Source organism: Sminthopsis crassicaudata, chromosome 2 (genome assembly GCF_048593235.1).
Source record: "Sminthopsis crassicaudata isolate SCR6 chromosome 2, ASM4859323v1, whole genome shotgun sequence".
In the NCBI taxonomy this organism is placed as follows: domain Eukaryota; kingdom Metazoa; phylum Chordata; class Mammalia; order Dasyuromorphia; family Dasyuridae; genus Sminthopsis; species Sminthopsis crassicaudata.
In genome coordinates, this window is record NC_133618.1 from 193,809,140 (window position 1) to 193,833,060 (window position 23,921).

Consider the following 23,921-nt stretch of genomic DNA (forward strand, 5'->3'; position numbering starts at 1 on the left):
TTTCAGCCTTTTTGTATCTTATTCCTCCCTACATATTCCTTGATCCAGTAACACTAGCTTTTTGGCTATTCCACGAACCAGACACTTATCTTTCTTCTCTGGGGCACTTCTTCTGGCTGGAACTCTCTTTGGCTGGAACTTCTCCCACCGCAAATACATCTACAGACTTCTGTGGCTTTCTTTAAATCCCAACTACAATCTCATTTTTAAGGGGGAACATTTTCTTACTCTTCTTAATTATGGTGCCTTTTCTCTGTTAATTATTTGTTATTTATATTTTATATGGATTGTATATGTTTGTTTGCATATTGTCTCCCTCCTTAGGTTGTGAGTTCCTTGAGGGCAGGGCCTTTTTTGTATTTCATATTGTATCTGGCAGATACAAGTACAAACAAGTACTCAATAAATGTTTATTGATTGACTAATTTTATAGATGAGGAAACAGAAGTTAAAAGTGACTTGCCTAAGATTATATACCTAGCAAATTTCTAAGGCTGGATTTAAACTCAGGACTTTCTGACTTCAGGTCCAGTTCTCCTTTATCTTCCTGACTCAGTTTCCCTAATTGTCCTGACTCAGTTTTCCTAAATTATCCGGTCTTGGTTTCTCTGAATTGTTCTGCTCAATCCTGCAACACCACCCCTCCCTTCTTATCATGATGATTCAGATAAGGAGAAAGACCTTCTATCTCAGACACCTTCAGAATATTGGGTGTCTCTCCCTATTCTGTAATCCTAATTATCAGATGTTCTCCTTGCCTCCCCTCACCCTGTCAGAACCAGATTGTTTGTCCCGTGTTCCAGCTCTCAGCACCCTGACTCTGCTCCTGCCTTGGTCTACCCCCTGTATCTGAGCCACATGTATAGATGTCATTAGGAACTCACATTGTTTGCTGGATTCTTGGAGAATGATAGTCTCATCCAGCCCTGGGACCAAACCCATGGATCCATTTGGTCCCAGTAAATCTCTCCCTTTCAAATAAAATATTAACTACTCTCTAATCTCTATCTTGCCTCAGTTTCTCTGGCATTACATGTTAACTAGCTATCTCTAAGATAGTCACCAGTTAAGAGAGTGAGACTTTGGCTAAAAAGTTGTTCCAGGTATGGACTTTTGTGTGAATGGCTATTTATTTACAGCCTAGAGAAGGTGATTTAGAAATTAGAAATTAGAGCCCTTAAAAAACCAGCTCAGGAAAGTATTGCTTAGAATGTGTTCTCTTCCTCATTTCAACTTATTAAGAATCTTTTCCTTTAAGACTTCAGTTCAAGCAACACTATCCTCATGAATCCTTCCCTTATCTCTACATATAAAAGTGATATTTTTCTCCTCACCTTTGACATAAGAACTTTGCCCAAGTTGAATCACATTAATTGATGTACACATATGTAATTTATGTAATTCTATACATGTATTATAATCTAGTATTATAGATTTAGAATTGAAAAGTAACTATGAGGTAATTTAGTCTGACCCCCTCATTTTATAGCTGAAAAGACGGACATTTGCCAGGATCAATTTTAGTCCATGCCCTCTAGCTCCCAATTTAACACATTTTTTTCATTTATGCCACAGCACATTCTGTTCTTACTTCTAGAATGGGGGTATTTATAGTTTTCTCCCTTTAGCAGTATCAGGTTTATGGATGGACAATGTTCTTTGTATCTCAGGTCTTCTTAGTTCTGAAAATCATTATTTCAAGCAAAGAGAAAAACCAAAACTAATATACTGAGTTTAAATGTAACCTCAGACACTTAACTATCTGTGTTCCTTTGAGGACAATTATTTAACCTCCATTTGCCTTAGTTTCCTCAACTATAAAACAGGGATAATAATAACACCTACCTCTCAAATTGTTGTGAAGAGTAAAAGACATAAATCATTTATAATATACTTAGAACAGTGCCTGGTATGCAGGCTGTTATATAAATGCTTATTCTCTCCCTCCTCCCACCCCAAACCCATTTCCTATAACTATTTAGGTTTTACTTTCCCATCCATTTCCCTTTCCCTAAACTGACAGATGTAATTAAAAATGTAACAACCAAGCATTTACCATTACTGGCCCGCTGCTTTATCGTTAGCATTTGTTCTCCTGATAACTTTGCTTTCTTCATGGCTGATGTGGCTCGTGGGCATCCTGATAGACTGTAGGCAACAAGAACATGAATAACCTATTAATAACAAGTACTAAGACAACCATCAAAGCACAATGTTATACAGCAACAAGAGCTATTCATTAGATCCTATATGCCCAATTTCTTATTCATATTTAGATCTACCAAATAAGCCCAGCAGCTTACTGGTAGTGAGGGACTTAGGATAGAAGATCTCCAAGCCTTTATAATCAGGCTAGTCTGCATTCATGGTACAGTAGAGACAGCATTGGCTCTGGGCTCAGACTATGATGGGTTGCAAATCCCAATTCTATTACTCCCAGCTTAACCTTGGACAACCTCCTGGAATTAATTTTCCCCTTCTGTAAAATGAAGGCATTGGACTAAATGGCTTGAAGTTCCTTCCAACTCTAGATATATTACATATATCCTATTAGACTCTAAATGGACAATCTGTTTTGATGCTAAATATTCTTAGGTTTCCATGCTTTTCTAGTTCTGTGTCTGTTAGTTTTGTGTATGTGTGTGTTTTTTACTCCTTTATCAATCATCACTTTTTCATTCTAAGTACAGATAGAGCACAATCCTTCAGATGCACCAGTTAACTCTTTAAAACAGAATTCTATCTATATGTGACCCTGATCCTCTCAATTTTCCTAGAGCATTTTTTCGTGGTACTTTCTTTTGATTTTTTTTTAACCTTCTCTTCTCTAGCAGGTATACCCAAGAGGAACCTGTCAAACCTCTCCTTCCTCTTGTATAACTTGACATAATCAGGAGGGCTTCTGAATAATAACTCAAATACTATGTGTATGTAAATGCAATACAAAGTACATGTCAGTACCATTTGGAGATTCTTAATTCTTGCCACTAGCTCTTTTTATGCTATGATCTTCATGGAGATTTTTTTCATTCAAATACTGCTCAGGAAAACAAATTTGTGGAAATTATTATGCATAAGATTTTAATTCATTTAAAAGTATTATTATATCCAGAACTTGTTTTTTTTGGGGGGTGGTGGTGGTAGGGGATTTGGCTATTATGTATTTTCTCAATTAATAGACACTAATATATAGGATCATAGGTCTAGACCTAGCAGAGAGCTTAAAGGCCAATTAATCCAACCCTCCTTTATTTTACAAAAGAGAAAACTCAGGCCCAGAGGTAAAATAATTTGCTCAAACTCACACAGGTACTAACTGCTGAAACCACAATTTGAACTTAGATCTGGTGATGCCAGAGTCAATGTATCTTCAGTTCTGAGAATCTGAAGTGGTTGCTATTTTTAACTTTATTAATGGCTCCTTAGACTTAAAAAACAATATAAATCAACAGGCACTTCTTTTTCTCATGGCTGCCCATAGGGATCGTGAGATACTGCTTGTCCAGTGGTGTTTTTTGTAATATTCTATGATATTCTGGTTGCACCAGAGAAACAAACTGATATTCAGGGCTTAGAAAACCAAGGAGAGAATTTGCAAGAATGGACCTTGAAGGCAATATGGAGATAGATCATTGTGGGATGGGCTGTGGCCTTTGGTGAGTCAACTTTATAAGATGCATAGCCTGATCAGAAACCTGCAGGTAATCCTTCTTCCTCCTGAAGCAGAGCACCAAGAGTGCTCCCGGGCTACTGTTTTTGATGGGATGTACTAACAAAATTAAATGAGGTTAATTATCCCAGCATATGCTGCTCTGATCACACTTCATTTAAATCATTTTAGTCTGGTTTACGTTTTAAAGAGACTGTGAAAAGTATAAAGAATAATAAATTTACTAGAGGTTAGAAAATGAGCCCTGGAGAGGAAAAAAGAAGTAAATAAAAGCAAAACCAATTGAGGATGGCTCCTAAATAGAGTGATGGTATTTTTACTGATTTCCTAATGAATTCTACAATAAAACACTGAACAATTTGATTGGTGAAAGTGAACCTAAAAATACTATTCTATATGAAACCATGAACCTCCATTTCATAATGCCTGATTTTTTAAAAGTGAAGAATAAATTTGTTGCTTTATTTTATTTATTTATTTTGCTGAGGCAATTGGGGTTAAATGACTTGCCCAGGGTCACATAGCTAGGAAGTATTAAGTGTTGGAGATCAAATTTGAACTCAGGTCTTCCTGTCTTAAGGGCTGCTGCTCTATTAACTGCGTCACCTAACACCCCTTGTTGCTTTATTTTCAAATACTATACCAAGAAACAAGCAAACCCCTTTAAGCTATGAAAACTATGAAAGAACTTGAGCCCTGCTCATCTGGCTATCAAAATAAATTATCCAGTACTTTTTTGCTGTTCAATGCTCTTTAGTCTTCTTTTAACTATACACAGTATATTATACAAAATCTTAAATGGAGGAGTTCCAGTCTGTAGCCATACTATTATAAATACTTAGATCCCATTAAAGTTCCTGATTGAAGGACTAAGAACTGGAATGGACCTTAACAACATCTAGTCCAACTTTTTATTTTACAGAGGAGGAAACTGAGGTCTGAGATGTGGAGTCAAACTGTATTGGGACTTGTGTTTCTGACATTGAATACAATGCTTATTATAAAAAGTCATAGCTGAGATTCTTAGAGGGATTTTGTTTGTTTTTTGATTAAACTTGTGAGTTCATGGGTATAGAGACCTAGTGAGGAGCTTTCTTTATTAATATAGATCAGTACTTTTTCTGAAGTTTCTAGTCTTAAGAGTGTGGTGTGGAACATTAAGAATCTAGTGACCTACCCAAGGTCACACATTTGGTTTTTCAGAGATGGTTAAATTTGTTCCTTAATCCTTGACTGACTTTCTGTACTGTACTATGCTGATTCTTTGATTATAGGATCATAAATTTAGAAATGAATATGTCCTTAGAGCTCACCTTGATGAGTAAACTGAGATATAAAGGATTAAAAGTTTTGTTCAAGGTCACAAATCTATTACATGATAGAATTGTGATTGGAATTCAGGTCCTCTAATTCCAAATATAGAAGTATTTTCATTTGGAATTCACAAAATTTTATATATATATTACTTTTGTTTAAATATTATGCACACATAATTATATACAAATACATGTATATATACGTGTATTTACAAATGTATAATGATATAATATATAAAATACATATACACACATATATAGTATGTGTATACTATGCATTTATTATATATTTGCATATGTGCCTGTCTATAATAAGAGTTTCATGCAAAGAAATGACTAAGGAACTAAAAAGTTTTAGCTACTTATTTATTGTCTTAGATAGTTGTCTGAGGTACTAATGGGGTATTCAGGGTCACACAGCCAATGTGTGTCAGAGATGGTACTTAAATCCCTGAATTTTTTTTTTTTACTCTTGGGCTGCCTTTTTACTTATAATTCATACTTACTATGCCATATACTCTTTTTAGATCACAAGAACATACATTTGGAAGTTCAAGTGACTTTAAAAATCACCTAGTCTAATTATTTTTATTTTACAGATGATGCAACTAAAACATTGAAGGATTAATTGACTTGCTTAAAGTAATATAAATATAACATAGTAGTACTGGCAATGGAATCCAGGCCCTCTGACTCAGTGTTCTTATTTACCATGAATGAAACTGATAAAGGCTAAGAAGTATAACAATTAAGGAAGTATACCTGAGCACACTCATTTATTAGTAAGGTTAGCAATTGTTCAACAGTTTGGGTACAAGGCTTCTCACTTGGCACAAGGACTCTTTTTGGCAGTTAACAAAGCTTTTTCATATTCAATAATCAGGAACTAATCAACTGATACAATCTTGAGCAACAGGCCCATTCTCTTTTTCTGATTGGCTATAGTTTTACAAATTTTATAGTTACTTTAAGAATATTCAGGTACATTGCATGGTAATTACAGAAACATGACACAAGATGTATAGAACATTTTATAGTTAGCACCTACTACCCCATTTTCTGAGAACTGTCAATTTCCTCATAATCAAAGCAAGACCTAGTTCACAAAATAGTAGACAATAACAAAACAGAAAGAATCAAACAAAATGGGGTTAGTTTTGAATTCCACAGTTGCCCTACACAGATATATGTGTGTTTATTGTTTGTGTTCATATCAAATAACTAGATATCAGATATTAATAGTTTTATTTTTTAAAAAAAGGATAAAAACTATAAAGTCTCCACAAGCTTGTTAAGAGTCCAAGTATACAGGTTGTACTAGATGATCACTGAGATTCCTTCCAATTATTAGTCTACTGTTAAATTCTGTTATTCTAAGATTCTGCTTAATAGTTAATATTAAGTTCAGGTTGTTGAAATGACATTCAGTGAATGACTCAAATCAAACTTAAATGATGTCTCTGGTATCTTTCCTGTGCTTTATATGATCTTGTTTCATATCTGGACTGCTACACTAATATTTTATAGTTTAATAGGTTTGGATGAATCCAATTGTTAGGAGCTTTTTCCTTTGCTGAAGCTAATATGGCCTCTGAAGCTTTTACAAACCATTGTTCTTAGTGGTATACACTGAAGCAAAAATAACAAGTCTGAGCTCTCTTCAAGTGCAACATTTGAAGACACTTATCTAATCTACCCTAAATGATCTCTTCTCTAAGCTAAACACCTCATATTCCTTCTTTGATATATCTCAGGCTCCTTTGTTTTTCTCATCTAGTAACTTTCCTGCTTCTCTATGTCTTCCCTAAATTGTAGGTCTCAGGTCTGTACTTAAAACTGCAACTATGATGTTACTTCTCTTACCAAAAACTCCACAGTGCTCCACCGCCTACCTAATTAAGTCCAAACTTATTAATTATCTTCAAAGATTCTTTATAATTCTGTGGTGACATAAATTCCCAGCATTAAACTAACTTCCAGGATAATACTAATTCATGTAGTGCTTACTATATGCCAGAAACTGTATTAATCAATTTGCAATTATTATCTCATCTGATTCTTACAACCCTGAATCTCATAGCTACAAGAGTTTGAGGCCACATTTGAACTGAGGTCTTTTTGACTTCAAGACTTCTTGACTCTACTCACTGTACCACCTAGTTTTCCAAGATATTAGCGAGTGTTCATCTTTCAGTTTGTTATTGTTTAGTTGTTTTTCAGTTGTGAACAAATCTTTGTGATTCCACTTAAAGAGTTTTCTTGGCAAAGATGCTATAGTCATTTTGCATTTCTTTTTCCAGTTCATTTTCCAGATGAGAAACTTTCTTGCCCAGGATCATATAGTAAATATCTGAGGTCAGTTAGAACTGAGGAAGGGGAGTCTTTCTGACTACAGATCTGTCACTACCTGGTTCCTCTTTTAATTAGTAAAGTATCTTAAATTTCCAGTAATAATAATGATAGTAATAATATACTTTTAGATTGCACTTCTTATATGCCATGCACTGTGTTAAATACTTTGCAATTATTATCTCATAAAAAAGTAAGTGACTTGTTCAGGACACAGTATTTGAAGTTAGATTTGAACACATCTAGAAACCTCCATTATCTCATAAACTTTCATCTATTTTATAATTTTGATAACCTGGATTACTTGCTATTCTCTGATCTCATCCCACCTTTGCCTAGTCATCTTTCCTATTCCTATGTCAAGTTCTTCTACATTACTCAAGGCCCCATTTCAAAGCTTCTTTATTCCATGAAGTTTTCCCTTAGCGCCTGAAATTTACATGGATCTTCCATAACAGTTTATTTGTACTTTTCCTACACATTTATATTCAATTTTGTATTATATATAGGATTCTTCTTTCTTTCTGTTAGATTGAGGGCAGTGTGTAGTCACTAAAGGGCTTGGAGTAGGGAAGATCTGGATTTAAGTTTTTTCTTGGCTCTTAACTACTAGGGTGACTAGAGGCAAGCTATTTAGATTCTCTGTTATTCAAATTCCTCATTTGTTACACATAGAGATAATAATACTTGTAACATCTGCTTCACTGGGCTTTCAGAGTATTCAAAGAAGATATTTATGTATAGTACTTTTTAAGCCTTGGAGTGCTACATATTATTAATTATTGTTTTTTTTTTAAATTACGGTCACTTACAAAATTTCTCTCTTATGCAATCCATTCCTTAAACCAATGTCAGAATAATCTTCATTATACAAAGAACCAATCATGTCAATTCTTTTGTTCCTTGTTGATTATTGAGTGAAGGTATACACTCAAACAATCTCAGATTTGAAAGGAACCTCAAAGGACATAGAATAATTTAGACAGTACAGTGGATTGGGAACTGGGTCTTGAATCAAGGAGACTTGAGTTCAAATTTAACTTTATATATTTACAATCTCTGTGACCCTGGACAAGTCACTTAAGCACAGTTTTTCTCAGGTTCTTCTAAAAGGGGAGTCATAATAGAACCTATCTTTTAGAGTTGTTGTACAGATCAAATTACTTAGCACAGTGCATGGTGCAAAGTAGATACTTTAATAAATCCCCTCTCTGGTATGATTAGCATGCCTGAGTGATCAACACAAGTGCTCACCCAGCTGTTCCTGGAAAGCCTTTGATGAGGGGAGCCTCCTACTTCTCAAGGTATTCCATTTCATTTTTGGATGAATTTAATAGTTTTTTTTTTTTTTTCCTTTATTGAACCTAATTTGACCTCTTTGAAGCTTTTACCTGTGGCTCCTGGTTCTGCCAACTAAAGCCAAATATGACATATCTAAGCTCTATATAAGTATAAACATTTGAAAACACTTATCAAATTTTCCCTAAATATTCTCTTCTCCAGGCCAAATACCCCACATTCTTTTTATGGTATGATCTCAAAACTTTTCACTCTGGTTCCCCTCATCAAATTGTAATTCTCCTATTCCTCTATGTCTTCCCTAAATTGAGGGTCTCAGGTCTGAACTTAAAACTATAGATAGAATCTGGTCAGAGTACAATATAGGAGGATTAGTACTTATCTCATTCTCTTAATCCAGGCTAAGATCATCTTTGTTCTTTTGAATATCATGTGGTACTACTGATTCAAATTGACAGTAAAATCCATTATATCTTTTAGAGCTTTTTTTTTTTTTTTAAGATGAATAACTGTTTAATTGTTTCTGTCCATTTTATAATTTTAGTTAATTTTTTGAATGTGATTTTTAAATTTTTATCAACTATTAATTTTCATCTTATTATATTTGACCCAACATTATACTCTGTCAAAAAATTTGTATCCTGGATTTGTCATTTATATTGGCTATCTTGAAGCTTTTACAAATTTGATATATCATCTATGCCTTCATTTAGGTCCCTTATAAAAATGTTTAAAACTACAGAATTAAGGATAGATGCCTGGTGTTTTGAAACTAAAAACTCTTTACAGATTGGCAATGGATTGTTGTGACTATACTTTAGATTATTCAATCAATTCTGAATTCTTACCATTTAGCTATATAACTGCATGGTTTATCACCCATTTTGTACAAAAAAAAAGGATAGTAACAATAATAGCTACTAGCATTTACATCAGCACTGAACTATATATTGACAAATATCTTATTGGATCCTCACAAAGACCCTGCAAACTAAGTGCAATTATCATTCCCATTTTTTACTGAAGAAACTGAGGCAGTTAAGTGACTTGGTCAAGGTCACTCAGCTAATACAGACTGAACTTGAATTTGAACTTAGATCTTTTTGACTCTGTATTCTAAGCTCTATCCATTCTTGCCACTTAGTTGCCCAGCTGCTAAAGCATAAAGTACTTAAAAAATTGTGCTGAAATATTGGTAAATTTACAGTATTCATTTGGTATGCCAATCTAATAGAAAATGATTTTAATATATATCTTATTCTTCATAGATATATGTTGGCCATTTTGTGATAATCACTTTCTTTTCTAAATATTCTATCTCTGAATACTGCTAGAATTCTGTCAAGATCACTGGCCTGCAGCCTGTAAACTCAATTCTTCCTTTTAAAAAGATAAAAACCCAACCCAAGACAAATGTCTCTCTGACCTAGAAGCATGAGTAACAAGGAAACTTTGTTAAAGAGCTAAAGTAGAATTTCAGTGAAATGGGGCAAATGCCTTCTGTTTCTGTTCAAGGAAAATGTTTAGAGACCATTATCAAGGTTATGAAAAGCCAAGGATTGATTATAATTTTGGAGGAGATTACTGAACTTTTAAAAACTGTGCAGGTCATATGTCCTTGTTTTTCTTTGAATTGGATCTAGATGAATGGGAATTAGTAAGAGAGCTACTAGGAGAACACTACGATTTCAAACCAAACTTACATACCTACAATTTAATCCAAGTGGCTTTAAAAATTGTTAGACTAAAGGAAAAGAAGAAAGAGCCAGAGGGGGAGGATCCAACTAAACTAGGTGAAGAGGATGAATCAGATAACAATGGAGATAAGTACAATTCTGAACAACATTTTCCATCTCCTCCCTCAATTAACCCTTCAGGAATGGAGCAAGAAGGAGGAGGGGAAGAGGCAGTGACACAAACAGAATCACCTGTGAAGCAGCCTATGACAAGGTTAGAAAAAGGACAGGATATAAGTGATTTTATACATACATATCCTGTGATTGAAGATATTGACTCTGTACGTCATAAAACGAGAAGATATGTACCTTTAGATTTGAATAAAATTAAAGATTTGAAAAAAGGTTGTATCTTTTATGGGGCCACATCAGCTTATGTTAAAATGTTACTAGATGGTTTGTCTTATGAAGTCCTAACCCCGAATGATTGGAAATCCATAGCAAGGACATGTTTAGAATCTGGACAAAATCTGTTGTGGCTTGCAGAGTTTCATGAATTATGTAAGATCCAAGTCAGACGCAATTTGGAAACAGGAGTTAACACACAATTCACTTTTGATCAATTAGCTGGTGAAGGTCAGAATGGAGAGAATTCAGAACAGATTAATTATCCCATGACAGTGTATAAGCAAATTGCTAAGGCTGCAATAAAAGCTTGGGGTTCCCTCCCTGGACAGAAAGATCAGGGGGAGGCTTTCACTAAAATAGAGCAAGGTCCCAATGAACGTTTTGCAGATTTTGTGGGACGTTTGCAAACTGCTGTCAAAAGAACTATTGGAGAAAATGCAGCTACAGAAATAATGACCAGACATCTGGCTAAGGAAAATGCCAATGAGATTTGCAAAAGAATTATATGGGGATTAGACAAAGATGCTTCTTTAGAGGAGATCATAAGAGCTGTGCTACAGTAGGACCAAATGCTTTTTACACCCAGACTATGATGAACATGGAAAGACAGGGTCCCTCCTGGCAAGGGACTTCTAGAGAAAGTCAGCGATGTTTTCAATGTGGAAAAATTGGACATCTAAGAGTTCAGTGTAGATATGGAGATAGAGTGAGAAGACAGGGTGAGAGAAGACCTAAAACTCCATATCCAAAATGTCACAAGGGCTTGCACTGGGCCTCTGAATGTAGATTGACCCAGGGAAATGAGAGATGGAGCCCACCTCCAAGATATCAATCAAAAGATAGGTGGGGCATGATGGCAGCTGAGGTTACACCCAAAGAGCCTTTAGAAGATCAGGACTCTGAAGAGATCTATCACCCAAAAAGTAATCCCTTGAAAGAAAGGGATTACTTGATAAGTCAGCCAAAAGGCAATCAGATAGCAGAAATGGATTACACTTGGGGAGAATACAGGCCTTTTAAACCAACAGGGATATATCCTGTGCAAATAGCTCCAACGTAATTGCCAGATGATGAGGAAAGATTTAGAAAGTGGTAAATAGGAGGAAATTAGAACTGTTAACTGCCTGGGAGAGAGGGTTTGCTTATATTTTAACAGACAGAAGGAAACAGATGGGTGGCAACAAGCACCTGGAGAGAGACAGAAAAAGGAAAAAACCTCAAAACAAAGGAGATCTAAAAAGCATCTGACAGTGAAAGAACATGGCTGATAAGAAGACTGTTAAAGGACTTGAAAACCAGCAGAGATCATTGGATTCCTTGAGATGAAAAATTGTTGATGAAGACTATTGTAGGACTTTAAAAACTTGCATGGATTCATGGAACATGAACTAATGGATAATGGACTTATGGACATGTATAAATTCTCAATTTATGATTATTTGATCATGTTATTTGTTACATCACTTCTAGCATGTGTTATGTTACTAGCTGTTTATGTAATTTATGTAATTATGTGTAATACCTCCTATATTGATGGATTTGTGTTTCAAGGCCATGACCACCCTATGTTCTAAATCAAAAGAAAGGGAGAGATGTTAGGATTACAAGGTGATAACTCAGGTTGTCTGTGCAATTCTCTAGCTCAGAATTCACACCTTTAGTTATGGCCTTTAGGGGGAGTTTATACCTTTGGACTTCTGAGGAGAAGTTTGCATATTTAAAGGAGTTTACACCTTTAAAAGGAGTTCTGACTACTCTATTTATGGTTCAATCATGAGAGCATACAGCACAAATATTTTCTTTGGAGACATCTGTAAAGATTGTTGGTCCTTTAAAAGGAACCTTAGAAACCTTTTCTTCAAAAATCCATCGCCAATTATGTAGTAGCCGGGTTATCTTTAATGGAGATCCATGTGCAAAATTTGGAGCGGTGGCTAATAAAATTTGCCATTCTGGGATGGTCTCACAGCATACATTAATTTGTGCATTAATATAGAATGTGTATATTTTTTCAGGACTTATTCCAGATAATTGTGTTACTTTCTTAATAGCCTTTAACAAAATCCTAGCCACAAGCACTGGGTAAGGAGTAAGGCTTTGTTCTGGTTGTGCTGGGAGGTTCACCCACTCAATCACACTGTCTCCTTGATGAAGGACTGCTGTGGGTGCCTCTTTTGTAGCAAAAACTGATATTTCCAAGGGTTTTTGAGTGACTCTTTCAACCACATTGGATAAAGCCAGTTCAACTTCTCTCAAAGCCTCTTGTGCTTCTTTTGTAAGCTGGCATAGTAAATTTAAAGCACTGTCTCCCCTTAAAATGTCATATAGAGGTTGCAGGTGATTGGTAGTTAAGCCTAACATTGGACACATCCATTGGATATCTCCTATTAATTTTTGGAAGTCATTTAAGGTGTTCAACTTCTCTGTTCTTAAAGAAAGCTTTTGTACTGTGAGTATCTTAGGATATACTTCATATCCTAAATATTGAAAAGGAGCATGTCTTTGAATTTTTTCTGTAGCTATATGCAGTTTGTAGTACTTTAGTGTTTCCATGGTCTTTTGTAGACATGCTTCTAACATTTGTTCCTCAGGTGTACATCCCAAAATATCATCCATGTAATGTAACAATATTACTTTTGGAAATGCTTTTCTTATTGGAGCAAGAGCAGCAGCAACATACATTTGGCACATAGTAGGGCTGTTTTTCATTCCCTGTGGCAAAACTGTCCATTCATATGTTTTATAAGGCTCAGCCAAATTAACACTAGGCACTGAAAAAGCAAATCTTTTCATATCCTCTTTATCTAGAGGGATAGAATAGAAACAATCCTTAATGTCTATAACCCATAGAGGCCATTCTCTTGGCAACTGAGTAGGAGATGGAAGTCCAGGCTGAAGAGTTCCCATAGTTTCCATCTGTTCATTTACTCTTCTTAGATCAGTTAACATCCTCCATTTCCCAGATTTCTTTTTCACCACAAATACTGGGGAATTCCAAGGACTTAGAGAAGGCCGCAAGTGTCCTTGGTCAAGTTGTTCATTCACTATGTCTAATAAGGCCTGAATTTTATCACTTCTTAAGGGCCACTGTTCTACCCACACTGGTGAATCAGTCTTCCACTGAATAGGAACCGGTAAAAGTGCAGGTAGACCTTCAACAGCAGCCCTGCCTAAAAAGCCGAAGTGCTTATTTATAATCCTATCTGCTGTAAAATGTCTCTTCCCCACAGATTGATGGGGATTTTTTTCAACCACAAAAGGAGTAAAAACTCCTGTTTCACCTTCAAATATCCATCTCAAAGGCCTAGCACTGCTATTGATCCTCCTACCCCAGAAATGTAGGTGTCTGCCTTAATGTTTGGCCAGTGACTGGGCCAATTGGCACCTCTAATAACTGGATTATCTGCACCCGTGTCTACCAATCCTTCAAATGGTATTCCATTTATATAAATAGTAAGCATAGGTCGGTCAGCTGTCACAGCTGCTGTCCAATATATTCCTGGATTTTGTTCATTGGAGTCAGAATCTAGGCGACTATCACCAGATTGCTTATTAGGGGTATGTAACAATAAGCCTGATGCTACTACTTCTCCTGGTTGATAAATCACACATCGTCTACCTGTGTTAGTGACTGGGATATTAGCTACACGTTCTCCAGTTTCCCATGTCAGTGTATGGATGGACACTGTTTTGTAAGCTCTCTCAGAAGGTCAAGTCTACTGTGCCTGGAGGCAAAGGATCCCTAGGCTGAACAGGAACAGATTTCACTTCTCCAGGGAGTATCTCAGTAGTCTCTACTGCACACAACTCTATTTTTCTTAATTTTACTATATAACACAACTGAGAGACGACAGGACCTTTTCAGTGATGTCCGACTATTCGTGACCTCATTTGGTATAAAGATTGAGTGATTTTGCCATTTCTTTCTCCAGCACATTTTACAGATGACGGAACTAAGGCAAACAGGATTAAATTATTTGTCCAAGTTCACACAAATTTTACATATCAAACTTTAAATTTGAAGTCTGGAAGAAGAGTCTTCCTGATTCCAAGCCATGCAGTGTAACTACTGCTCCACCTAGCTGCCTGGTCCTGCTTACTTTCTTCACACACTTATTACTTCCTGCTTTATATTTTAAGCTACAACCCCAATGAGACTATTTGCCATCACTCATACAAGCTGATTTTTTTCTTCTGTTTAAACTTTTGTTCACATTGCTTGCTATGTCTTCAATAACCTGTCCCAATATCCATTATTACTTCCTATTAGAGTATTATTGGTTTTTATTAAATTCAGTAAATAAATCTGGACTTGTAGTCAGGAAGAACTACTGCCTTAGATGCTTATTAGCTGTGTGATTCTGAGTAATGCACTAAGCTTTTTTATTTGTTTGATCCTTAAGTTTCTTCATCTATAAAATGGCGGAGGATTGAGTTCTGAGAATCTCTAAGGTTCCTCCTTATTATAAAACAAAGATCCTAAAACTTTCTTGATCCCCTCAATTAGAAGTAGCTTTTTTTTTATTTTTTATTTTTTAGATCTGACATGGAATTTTGCATGTACTTTTTTTCTCCCGCATATTCTTTTTTTTTTTTTTTTTTTTTTTTTTTGGTGGAATTATTGTGTGTGGGTCACCATGGATATCTGATTTCAAATGTGGCCTCAAGCTCTTACTAACTGTATGACTGAGATTAAGCTATTTAACCCTACTTGCTTCAGTTCCTCAGTTATAAAATAGGGACATACTAGAGAAGGAATGGCAACCCACCCCCTTATTTTTGCCAAGAAAACTTCATAGACTGAATCTATGGAGTCACATAGACATGATTGAACATCCTCAACCTAGTGAAGTGTGTCAAAATGTTTTTTCTGCTGTGGAAATAAATCCCTTTTAAAAGTCAACAAATGATAAACTGAGAAGGAAGGAACCTGTATTTGATATATTTATATGGGAATATGTATGTGTGTGTGTGTGTGTGTGTGTGTGTGTGTGTGTAGATAGATATATCTATCTATCTACACACACATATCTATTTACCTATACATATATTTATTTCACTCAATTCTGTTATTGTAAAGATGTGTTCTACTGTGGAATATTGCTTGAGAAGCCTGTATCCCTTTTTAATGCTGTAATTAATATGTATGCAGAGTAATTTAATAAAAATTGTATATAGTTGACAGGATAAGCACATGAAGGTCAGAATACTATATGTTCTCTTGGTCACTTTTCTTGGGCAGGAAAAAATTTCTAGTGGGCGACAGTAATAAATAAATATGAGGTAATGCTGCCATCTGGTGGCTATATGAACTTTGTCACCACTTAAGAAGTAGAGAAGTTTGTCATAGGATTACTTAGCCATTTTCGACCAGTTGTACTTTTGAAACAAAACAGTAGTAGTTTGGGCTGGTGAGCATGGAAGTGTCTAAAACAATCCTTACCTGAAATTGTCTGTAGTAGTAAAGTAGTGTGGAATGATTGTGATCTGCTTTGTAGACAAACTCATAATTATTCAGATCAATACAAGCCTGACTAATACTCTGTGCTAGGTACTATATTAAGTAATAGAAATATTTTCCTCACAACTATCCTGTGAAGGTAGATAATGCAATCTTTTTTTTTTTTTTAATGTGAAGATCTGCGATTTCAACTTCTATCTCTTTGTCATGCATATCAGTGTCATGCATATCTGCAACACAAATATAACTTAGAATTTTAGAGAATTGCCTGGGACTTTGAGAGAATGTTTACCCAGGTATTATATGCACTGAAACCTGGAAAGTGCTGAAGCTAATTAACACTTGCCTGTGAGAGCTAATTATAAACTTTTTATGTTAGCATTTACACCTTGGAAATAGGCAAATGCTACAAATTAAGGCTTGATTTATTGTTTTGTTGGTATTCTAGACTTATGAAAATAATCATGTGTTTTTGGAGAAGTAGCTATTAAACATTTACCAGTAAATCCTTGACTAGAACTGAACTTGACTCAGAGACTAGTTGACTAACCACTATAAATGAAACTATAAGTTTCAGCCTGTCAAAACTTTGCTATACAGGTCTAGGGTTTATTGAAATTTATATATAGTCTACACTTGGAAACTATTAATATGTACACTATTGTTTCCACAAAAATGTATACTTCCTGAACAGCTATCTTACAAACATTTGAAACAGAATATTTGTAAACTGGGAAGTGCCTATGTAAGTAAACCATTAATACAATGATATGATGCTGATGCTTTTAAGAATTGAAACAAAGAGCTATAATTTTCTAGATTATGAAAGGAAAGCATACTTCTACAAACCCTTACAGGGCATCTAATGTGCCCAAAGAACAGGATCATGGATAGCTACCCTTTCTATAAGTAATCAGAATGTATCTGAAACTCAACTGCTCTACTTATCTGCCACATATAAGCTATATATAATTACCACTTTTTTTGGTGTCTATTTGACTTTTTGTCACTCTGGCTTACTATCTTCCAGATATAATAAAACCATCTCATTTGATATTTATAACTAGAAGGAAGAAACTACAGGTATTATTAACTGTTTTAATGGTTTAGTAATATTGCCTTGGATATGTGAAAGCACTCCATGGTCACACAGCTAGTAAGCTTCAGAGCTGGGATTCCACCTGTCTTCTGAATCAGTGTCCTTTCTCCTCTACACATCGTACACAATGACAGGATGAAAGGATATGATGTTCAGAGGCTTAGTTTCATGTGGTTTTCAAGGGAAACTGGGAGAGCTTAAGCAGGTTACTGACTTTACTGTGCCATCTTGGCTCTACCTCAGGAACTCTTTTATTTCTTTCTCCTTCCCTCATTCTTTCCTTTCTCCATCCTTTCTTGTTACCATTTTTTTCTTTCCTTCCTTCCTTCCTTCCTTCCTTCCTTCCTTCCTTCCTTCCTTCCTTCCTTCCTTCCTTCCTTCCTTCCTTCCTTCCTTCCTTCCTTCCTTCCTTCCTTCCTTCCTTCCTTCCTTCCTTCCTTCCTTCTTTCCTTCCTTCCTTCCTTTCCATCTTTTCTTCCCTCTCCTCCCTCTTTCCTTTCCCCTTGCTCCCCCCCCCCATTTTTACTGTTTTTTGTTTGTTTGTTTGTTTGTTTTTTGTTTTTTTACTACCTGAATTTCTTTTAATATCTCTGGGACCTAGTCTACAGTAATTCATTAAAACCTATGGTCCTTCCAGTTTCTTCAGGATTAGCAAAATCTTTCTCAAGTGTATGAAAATCAACATGGGAGCTCTTGTTTGGGGATCAGAAAGTCTTACTAGTTGGATGACTTGGGCTAGATAGCTTTCACCACTCACAAAAGATCTATTATATCAGGATTTTTATGAGAATTGATAATATGTAAATTGTAAAGCTATATAAATAATGATCATTATAGCCAGTAGTCACCTTCCTAAATCATTATATTGTTTTAACTCTAACTTTTTTTTCTTCTCTGGATCTGCCTACCACACTGATAGATGTCTTTCTCTTCTTACACCCATATTATTGCACTATTTTGCTGGTTATTTTCCTTGTCTACCCATTTCAATCTATTCTCTTATACCAAGCTGTCATACTGATCATCTTAAAGTAAAAGTCTAATCATTTCACTTTCTTATTCAATCAGATACAAGTGATTCTTCATTTCCAAAATGAAATATCAAAAAATCTTCTGTTTGGTTTTTAAAAGCCACCCTTCTTAGCTCTTACTCTATTTTGCCATCTAACTATATCTTCCACAGTCCAGTGACACTGGCCCCACTGCTATTCTTCTAATATGATAATACTCTATCTCCAGATTCAGAATATTTTTATTCTTTTTTTCTCATAGCTGGAATTCTCCTCCTTATCTCCATCTCCTGGTTTCTTTTATCTCTCAGCTAAATTTTCACCTTCTACAAGAAGCCCTTCCCTTTCCTCTTTAATCTTGGTATTTTCTGAGACTATCCCTAATTTATTTTGTCTATTTCTTATTTATGTGAGGAGTGAAGGGTCTTATTAGTAGGGAGGTTTACATATATTGTGTGGTTCAAAGGTAGGTAGAATAGACATTTTTACCTTCTTCTTTGCTTACCCTTCTCCAATGGGAACTTTTGATTTCTGCTAGGAAGGAAAGCAGCAAGTTGAGGCCAGAAGCCAGTCTATGCTGCTCAGACAGAGGAAAGTACCAGTATAGAAGTATTATCTATCTACTCACTTAAATAGTCTAGGAGGTATGATAGGATTCAATCTAACTTTTGATCTTTTTGTCATTATTTGGGTTAAGGGAAACCCCAAACTCTATGTTAAGGCTCAACCCATTATTTCCCACCAAATATCAGTTCCATAATGAATACATGTAGTGAACAACAAAGAAATCTATTTATACAAATAGTAACCAAAACAAAAAATAGGAGGTATATAGGTATATAGGAGAATAAATACTAGATAGAGTAAAGAGTTCTATTGGGAATGAGATAACTTAGTTCAATGAAGAGAGAATAATAGATTTCATCTAAGGGAAAACTTGCAGTCTCTAACTGGGGACAGAGCTATGATGGGGACTGCCAGTTCCTCATGTCTTTCCAGAGTTTTTTTCCTTTAGGAAACTGAAGTGAGGATGGCCTCTTCCATCTTTCTTCTCAAAGTTTAAAGTCAAAAGCATCTAAAGTGATTTGATGCTTGAAGAATCCTGAAAATATTGAAGGTCTTTTCCATTTACACAGGGCAGGTCATTCATCTCCACCAATGAGGAGAGAAATTCTTATCCACTAATGAGCTTTGGGACAAGGGTTGCATTTATATGTCATTGTTTGCATGCTTTCTCACCCATTAAATTGTGAGTTTCTTCAGAGCAGTGATTATTTTTTGCCTTTCTTGGTGTTCTACATGTTTAGCACAATTTCTGAAACATACTAATAAGTGCTAGTTGACTTCATATTTCTACTTCTCCAGACCAGAAAATGTTAGGCTTTCAGAGATGGAAGAAACCACAAAGGCCAATTCTTGGTCTTATTGTGGTTGTTTGTCCTTTGTTCTCAAAGAGGACCATGACATCAGGAAGATGATGTCATAACTTGCAAGTGAATTGGATTTAGGTGAGAGAAGACTGTCCAAAGTTACCAACCTTACTCTTTCCCTTCCAAAGTCTCTGGGCCCAATGGCAAGGTATAGGCAGGATGATTAGAGATGGTTCCAGATGAGTGAAAGATCTTGGTCTTTTTAAGACAAAGTTTTGACAAGTCTTGGATTAACTGAGACAACCATGCAATCACTGATTTAGGCTAGGTAAGAAATGGGGGGGGGGGAAGGGAGGCAAAAGGGAAGGAGAGCTAAGTTGGAGACCTGCCTGCCTGCATATTGAGTCTGTCTTTACCGTTCTCCCTACTCATCCAGTGGTCTCAAGAAAAAAAGAGTGGAACCAAACACCTATTCCTTGGGTAAAATTCCAATTTCTATTTAAGCAGGAATCTCAGCAATACTTTGTCAGACAAGTAGTAATTCTACATTTGCTTAACAGCTCTAATTACTAGGAAGGTTTTCCTTACTTCTGTAACTTCTATCCATTATTACTAGTTCTGTTTTTGGGACGCAGAACATCTCTATTCCTACTTCTACCTGACAGACTTCTATATAGTTGAAGACATTTATCATATATTCCATACATTTCCAGAACTTAAGACTCTTTACTACCTTGGTCACTTTCTTTTGGATGTTGTACAGTTTAACAATGTCCTTTTTAAAATATAATACCTCAAACAGAGTACAATATAACAGGAGTTCCCTAAGGCCAGACACAATGCCTTTCAAAACAGATGATTGCATTAGCTTTTCTTGGCTATCATCTCATACTGTTGACTCATAAAAAGCTTTCAGTAGGCCAAGGCTCTCAGATCTTTTCCAGAAAAGCTGCTCTTCAAGAGCTGTCTCTTTTGTACCTGTGAAGCTGACTCCTTGAATCCAAATATGAGTATAATTTCAAGTATTACACTGCTAATAAATTTCATTACAGCTCATGTACTACAATGTTCTAGTCTGTTCAGATAATCTCTGAATACTGATGGCTGTCCTTCAATTTATTAGCTACTACCATCTTGCAGGATCTGCACATTTGATATGCAAGTCATCTATGATTTTATTCAATACATTGACAAAAATAGTAAATAGCACAATGTTAAGCCAAAAACCCTGGAGGAATTCCTTCTTTTTAAGTTGGCAATGAATCATGATTAATGACTATTCCTTCCATTTGTTCTTTTAACAAGTTTTGAATCAATTTAATTATATTATTGTCTAGGTTCTTTCTCATCCACAAAATATTCCTAATTTTTCTGCTTCTTTCCTTTCCCTCTTCATCTGAATAGTTAGTGACAAAGGCTTTGGATGGGGAGTGAAAAAGCAAAAGCTTCAGAAGTCTACTCTTTGTACTTCAGCTTTCCCCTCTATTGCAGTTGTTCTTCATTCTTGAAGAGGACCAGGAAGGTGATGTCATGGCTTGCAAATGAATTAGATTTAAGTGAGACAGAGCTATGCAAAGTCACCAGCTTTACTCTCCTCCAGAGCCATTCTTTTCTTTCCATCCTCAGCTCAATAGTGACAAGGTCAAAGAATTCTTTCAAAAATATTTTCATAACTGTTCTTCTATATAATTGGCTTCCTTTGTAATCCTAGGTATTTTATTGTATGTATTAAAAAAGCATCTGAAAAGAGATCCATAGGTGTCCTCAGAGGGTAATAGCAAAGGGGTCCATGACATAAAAGTATAAGGATCCCTGTACTAGATGATCTCTAAGTACTTTTCTAATTTTAAATTCTATACTTTGGCTTTTGTTTGGGAGGTGAAAGGGGGAATATGAGGCCCAAAGATCACAGATATTTTCCTCTGAGGAAATGTGTTCTGCTTGAAGATGATTAGGACTTGTTGAACTGAGAGGGGGTCTATATGGAACATTCTTGTTTGCTTGTTTTCCTAAGCAGCAGGGAACTATTTTCCATGCCACTATAAACACACAACTTACTTGTGAATTTTCTCTACTATCATCTTCACAGGTCCAAGGTCATTTTAGGAGAAGACTCATCAGATTAAAACAAATGCTTTGAATTATTTGTATCATATCCTGGGATTTACAAAAAAAATTTTTCTTAAATGTTTTTCCTTTCAGCTTTATACAAAGCTTATATAGTTGAGATCTCATGGCTGTGTATGCTGAATGAATGAATGAAATAACATTTATTAAGTGCTTCCTATGTATTAAGTATAATTCTATGCATCAAGTAGAAAAGTAAGACAATATCTGTCCTCAAGGAGTTCACATGGGGGGGAGACACATAGAGAAAGACTCAGATGCCAGTCAAGGAGAAAGCCTTCATGGTCCTTCATATACAGCAGCAAAGTGATACCTCTTCTCTAATGACAGTGATAAATTCCTATCAGTTTCTGATATTGCCTCTAGCGATGCTAATTGCAAGTCACCCATTCTTGCTCAGCCAGTGTGAATCTCTGACATGCTGAGAGTTCTTCTCTATTTCTCTTGATATCATGAACATATTAGTGGAACATTATGGGAAACACTATGGTAAAGAAGGAAAGAACATTGGTCTGGAGCCAGAGGATCTGGGATCAAATCTGATATCTCTTGTTTCTTGGGCAGATCACTTAATTGTCCCTGTGCCTCAATTTCCTTATCTTTAAAAGGAAGTGTTGAACTAGGCAGCCTCTGAATTCCCTTCATCTTTAAACCCACAATTTTATGTTCTGTATCAATCTATCATTAATCAGTACAAAAGAACAAATTTCTTATGGGTGGGCTTAGTAATGGCCTGGGAAAGAATGCTGGGCATGTAAGCCCAATGTAATGTATATAGTGAAAAATAAAAATTCCTTGATTAACATGTAAGTGTGATAAGAGAATTTCTGGCTTAATTTTTTTTTTTTTTTTACTAATACTTATTTAAGAGGAACAATCAAGTACCTAGCCAGAGTCTGCAAAATCAAACTTGAGATATCAACTATAGTCCCATGTTAACTGGCTAGTTCCTTGTTTGCTAGTATAGATCTTTCCTTTCTGTCACTGGCATTTTCTTCTCCTATTGCTCTTTGAAATTCCAATGTACTCTCATCTTGCTAATGTAACCAAAGCCTAAATAATGCATTTTAAAACTAATGCTCTGGACTTACCAACTTTTTGTTATATGTTCAATGTTGCCTATGCTCTGAAATTTTTATGGTGTAACTTCTCTTCTTCCCTTTGCCCCTTTGTTCTATTGGTAAAACAGATTTAGCAGTCTTCCTAAGGCACAGATCTGAACATGGTATCCTCTTGTTCAAAAAACTTCAGTGGCTCTCTATTGCCTCTATGCTCAAATTTTAATCTTATGAAACTGCTATCTTACAGCTTTCCCTCAATGTGGTTCCAAATGCATATTTCCAGCCTAATTTTATGTATCCCCATGCCTAAGAGATGAGTGTTAAAGATAAACATTGTCATCCAGCCAAGTGATCTTGTAGGTAGGAAGATTAAATTAGAAATTGATTGTGGAGTTCTGTTTCATTAATTAGAAAGCCTAGAGGGATATACAAGAACAATACCAGGCAAAGTAGAGGATCTCACATGAATGTTCCACTACTTAGAAAGAAATTTCAAAGAGGAAACTTACTGTACAAACTGAACCTTTGAGGCACAGGAAACTTGTTGTTTCTTGCCCTGTAGTAATATTTTTGCTTTTGGAACTCTGAATGGTTCTCATTAATTATCTAACCAGGTGGCTATTATTCGATTAAAAAGGAGGTAAAAATGGGAAATTTTTTTTTTGTTTTGTTTTCTAACCCTATGTTCTAAAATGCTAGAGAGTGATTTATTTATATAATTACAGAACCTCAGTATTAGCAGGAACTTTGGAGACTGTATAAACTGACTCCTACCTAAACATGAATACTAAGAATATTATCTGTGGGGTACCTGAGGAACAGGGACCATGCAGGCTTTTCTAGACAGACTCTGGGGAGGGATAACTTTCTTTCTCCTGAGGCTTAACCCTTTTGGATGCTCCACTAAAGTTTTTCCTTACCTCCTGCTAAAGTTTGCTTCTCTGCAACATTGCTGATCCCAGTTCTGCTCTCTGGTACTAAACAGAACAAGTTTAATCCCTCTTTAAATATTTTCAGACAACTCTCTTCAGCTGCCTTGGGAGATAATGGGTCCTTCCTCACTGGAAGTTTTAGT

At 35.6% G+C, this 23,921-nt stretch overlaps 1 protein-coding gene across 28 annotated transcripts in view; it reads right to left on the minus strand.

The window, feature by feature from the left end:
* MYT1L (myelin transcription factor 1 like) overlaps positions 1–23,921 on the minus strand; it is a 693,632-nt gene that overhangs the window by 24,025 nt on the left and 645,686 nt on the right. For all 28 annotated transcript variants that reach the window (XM_074288020.1, XM_074288037.1, XM_074288013.1 and 25 more), the window contains one exon: positions 2,057–2,148. In XM_074288020.1, the coding sequence (XP_074144121.1) occupies positions 2,057–2,148 (92 nt within the window). The remainder of the gene's footprint in view (positions 1–2,056; positions 2,149–23,921) is intronic.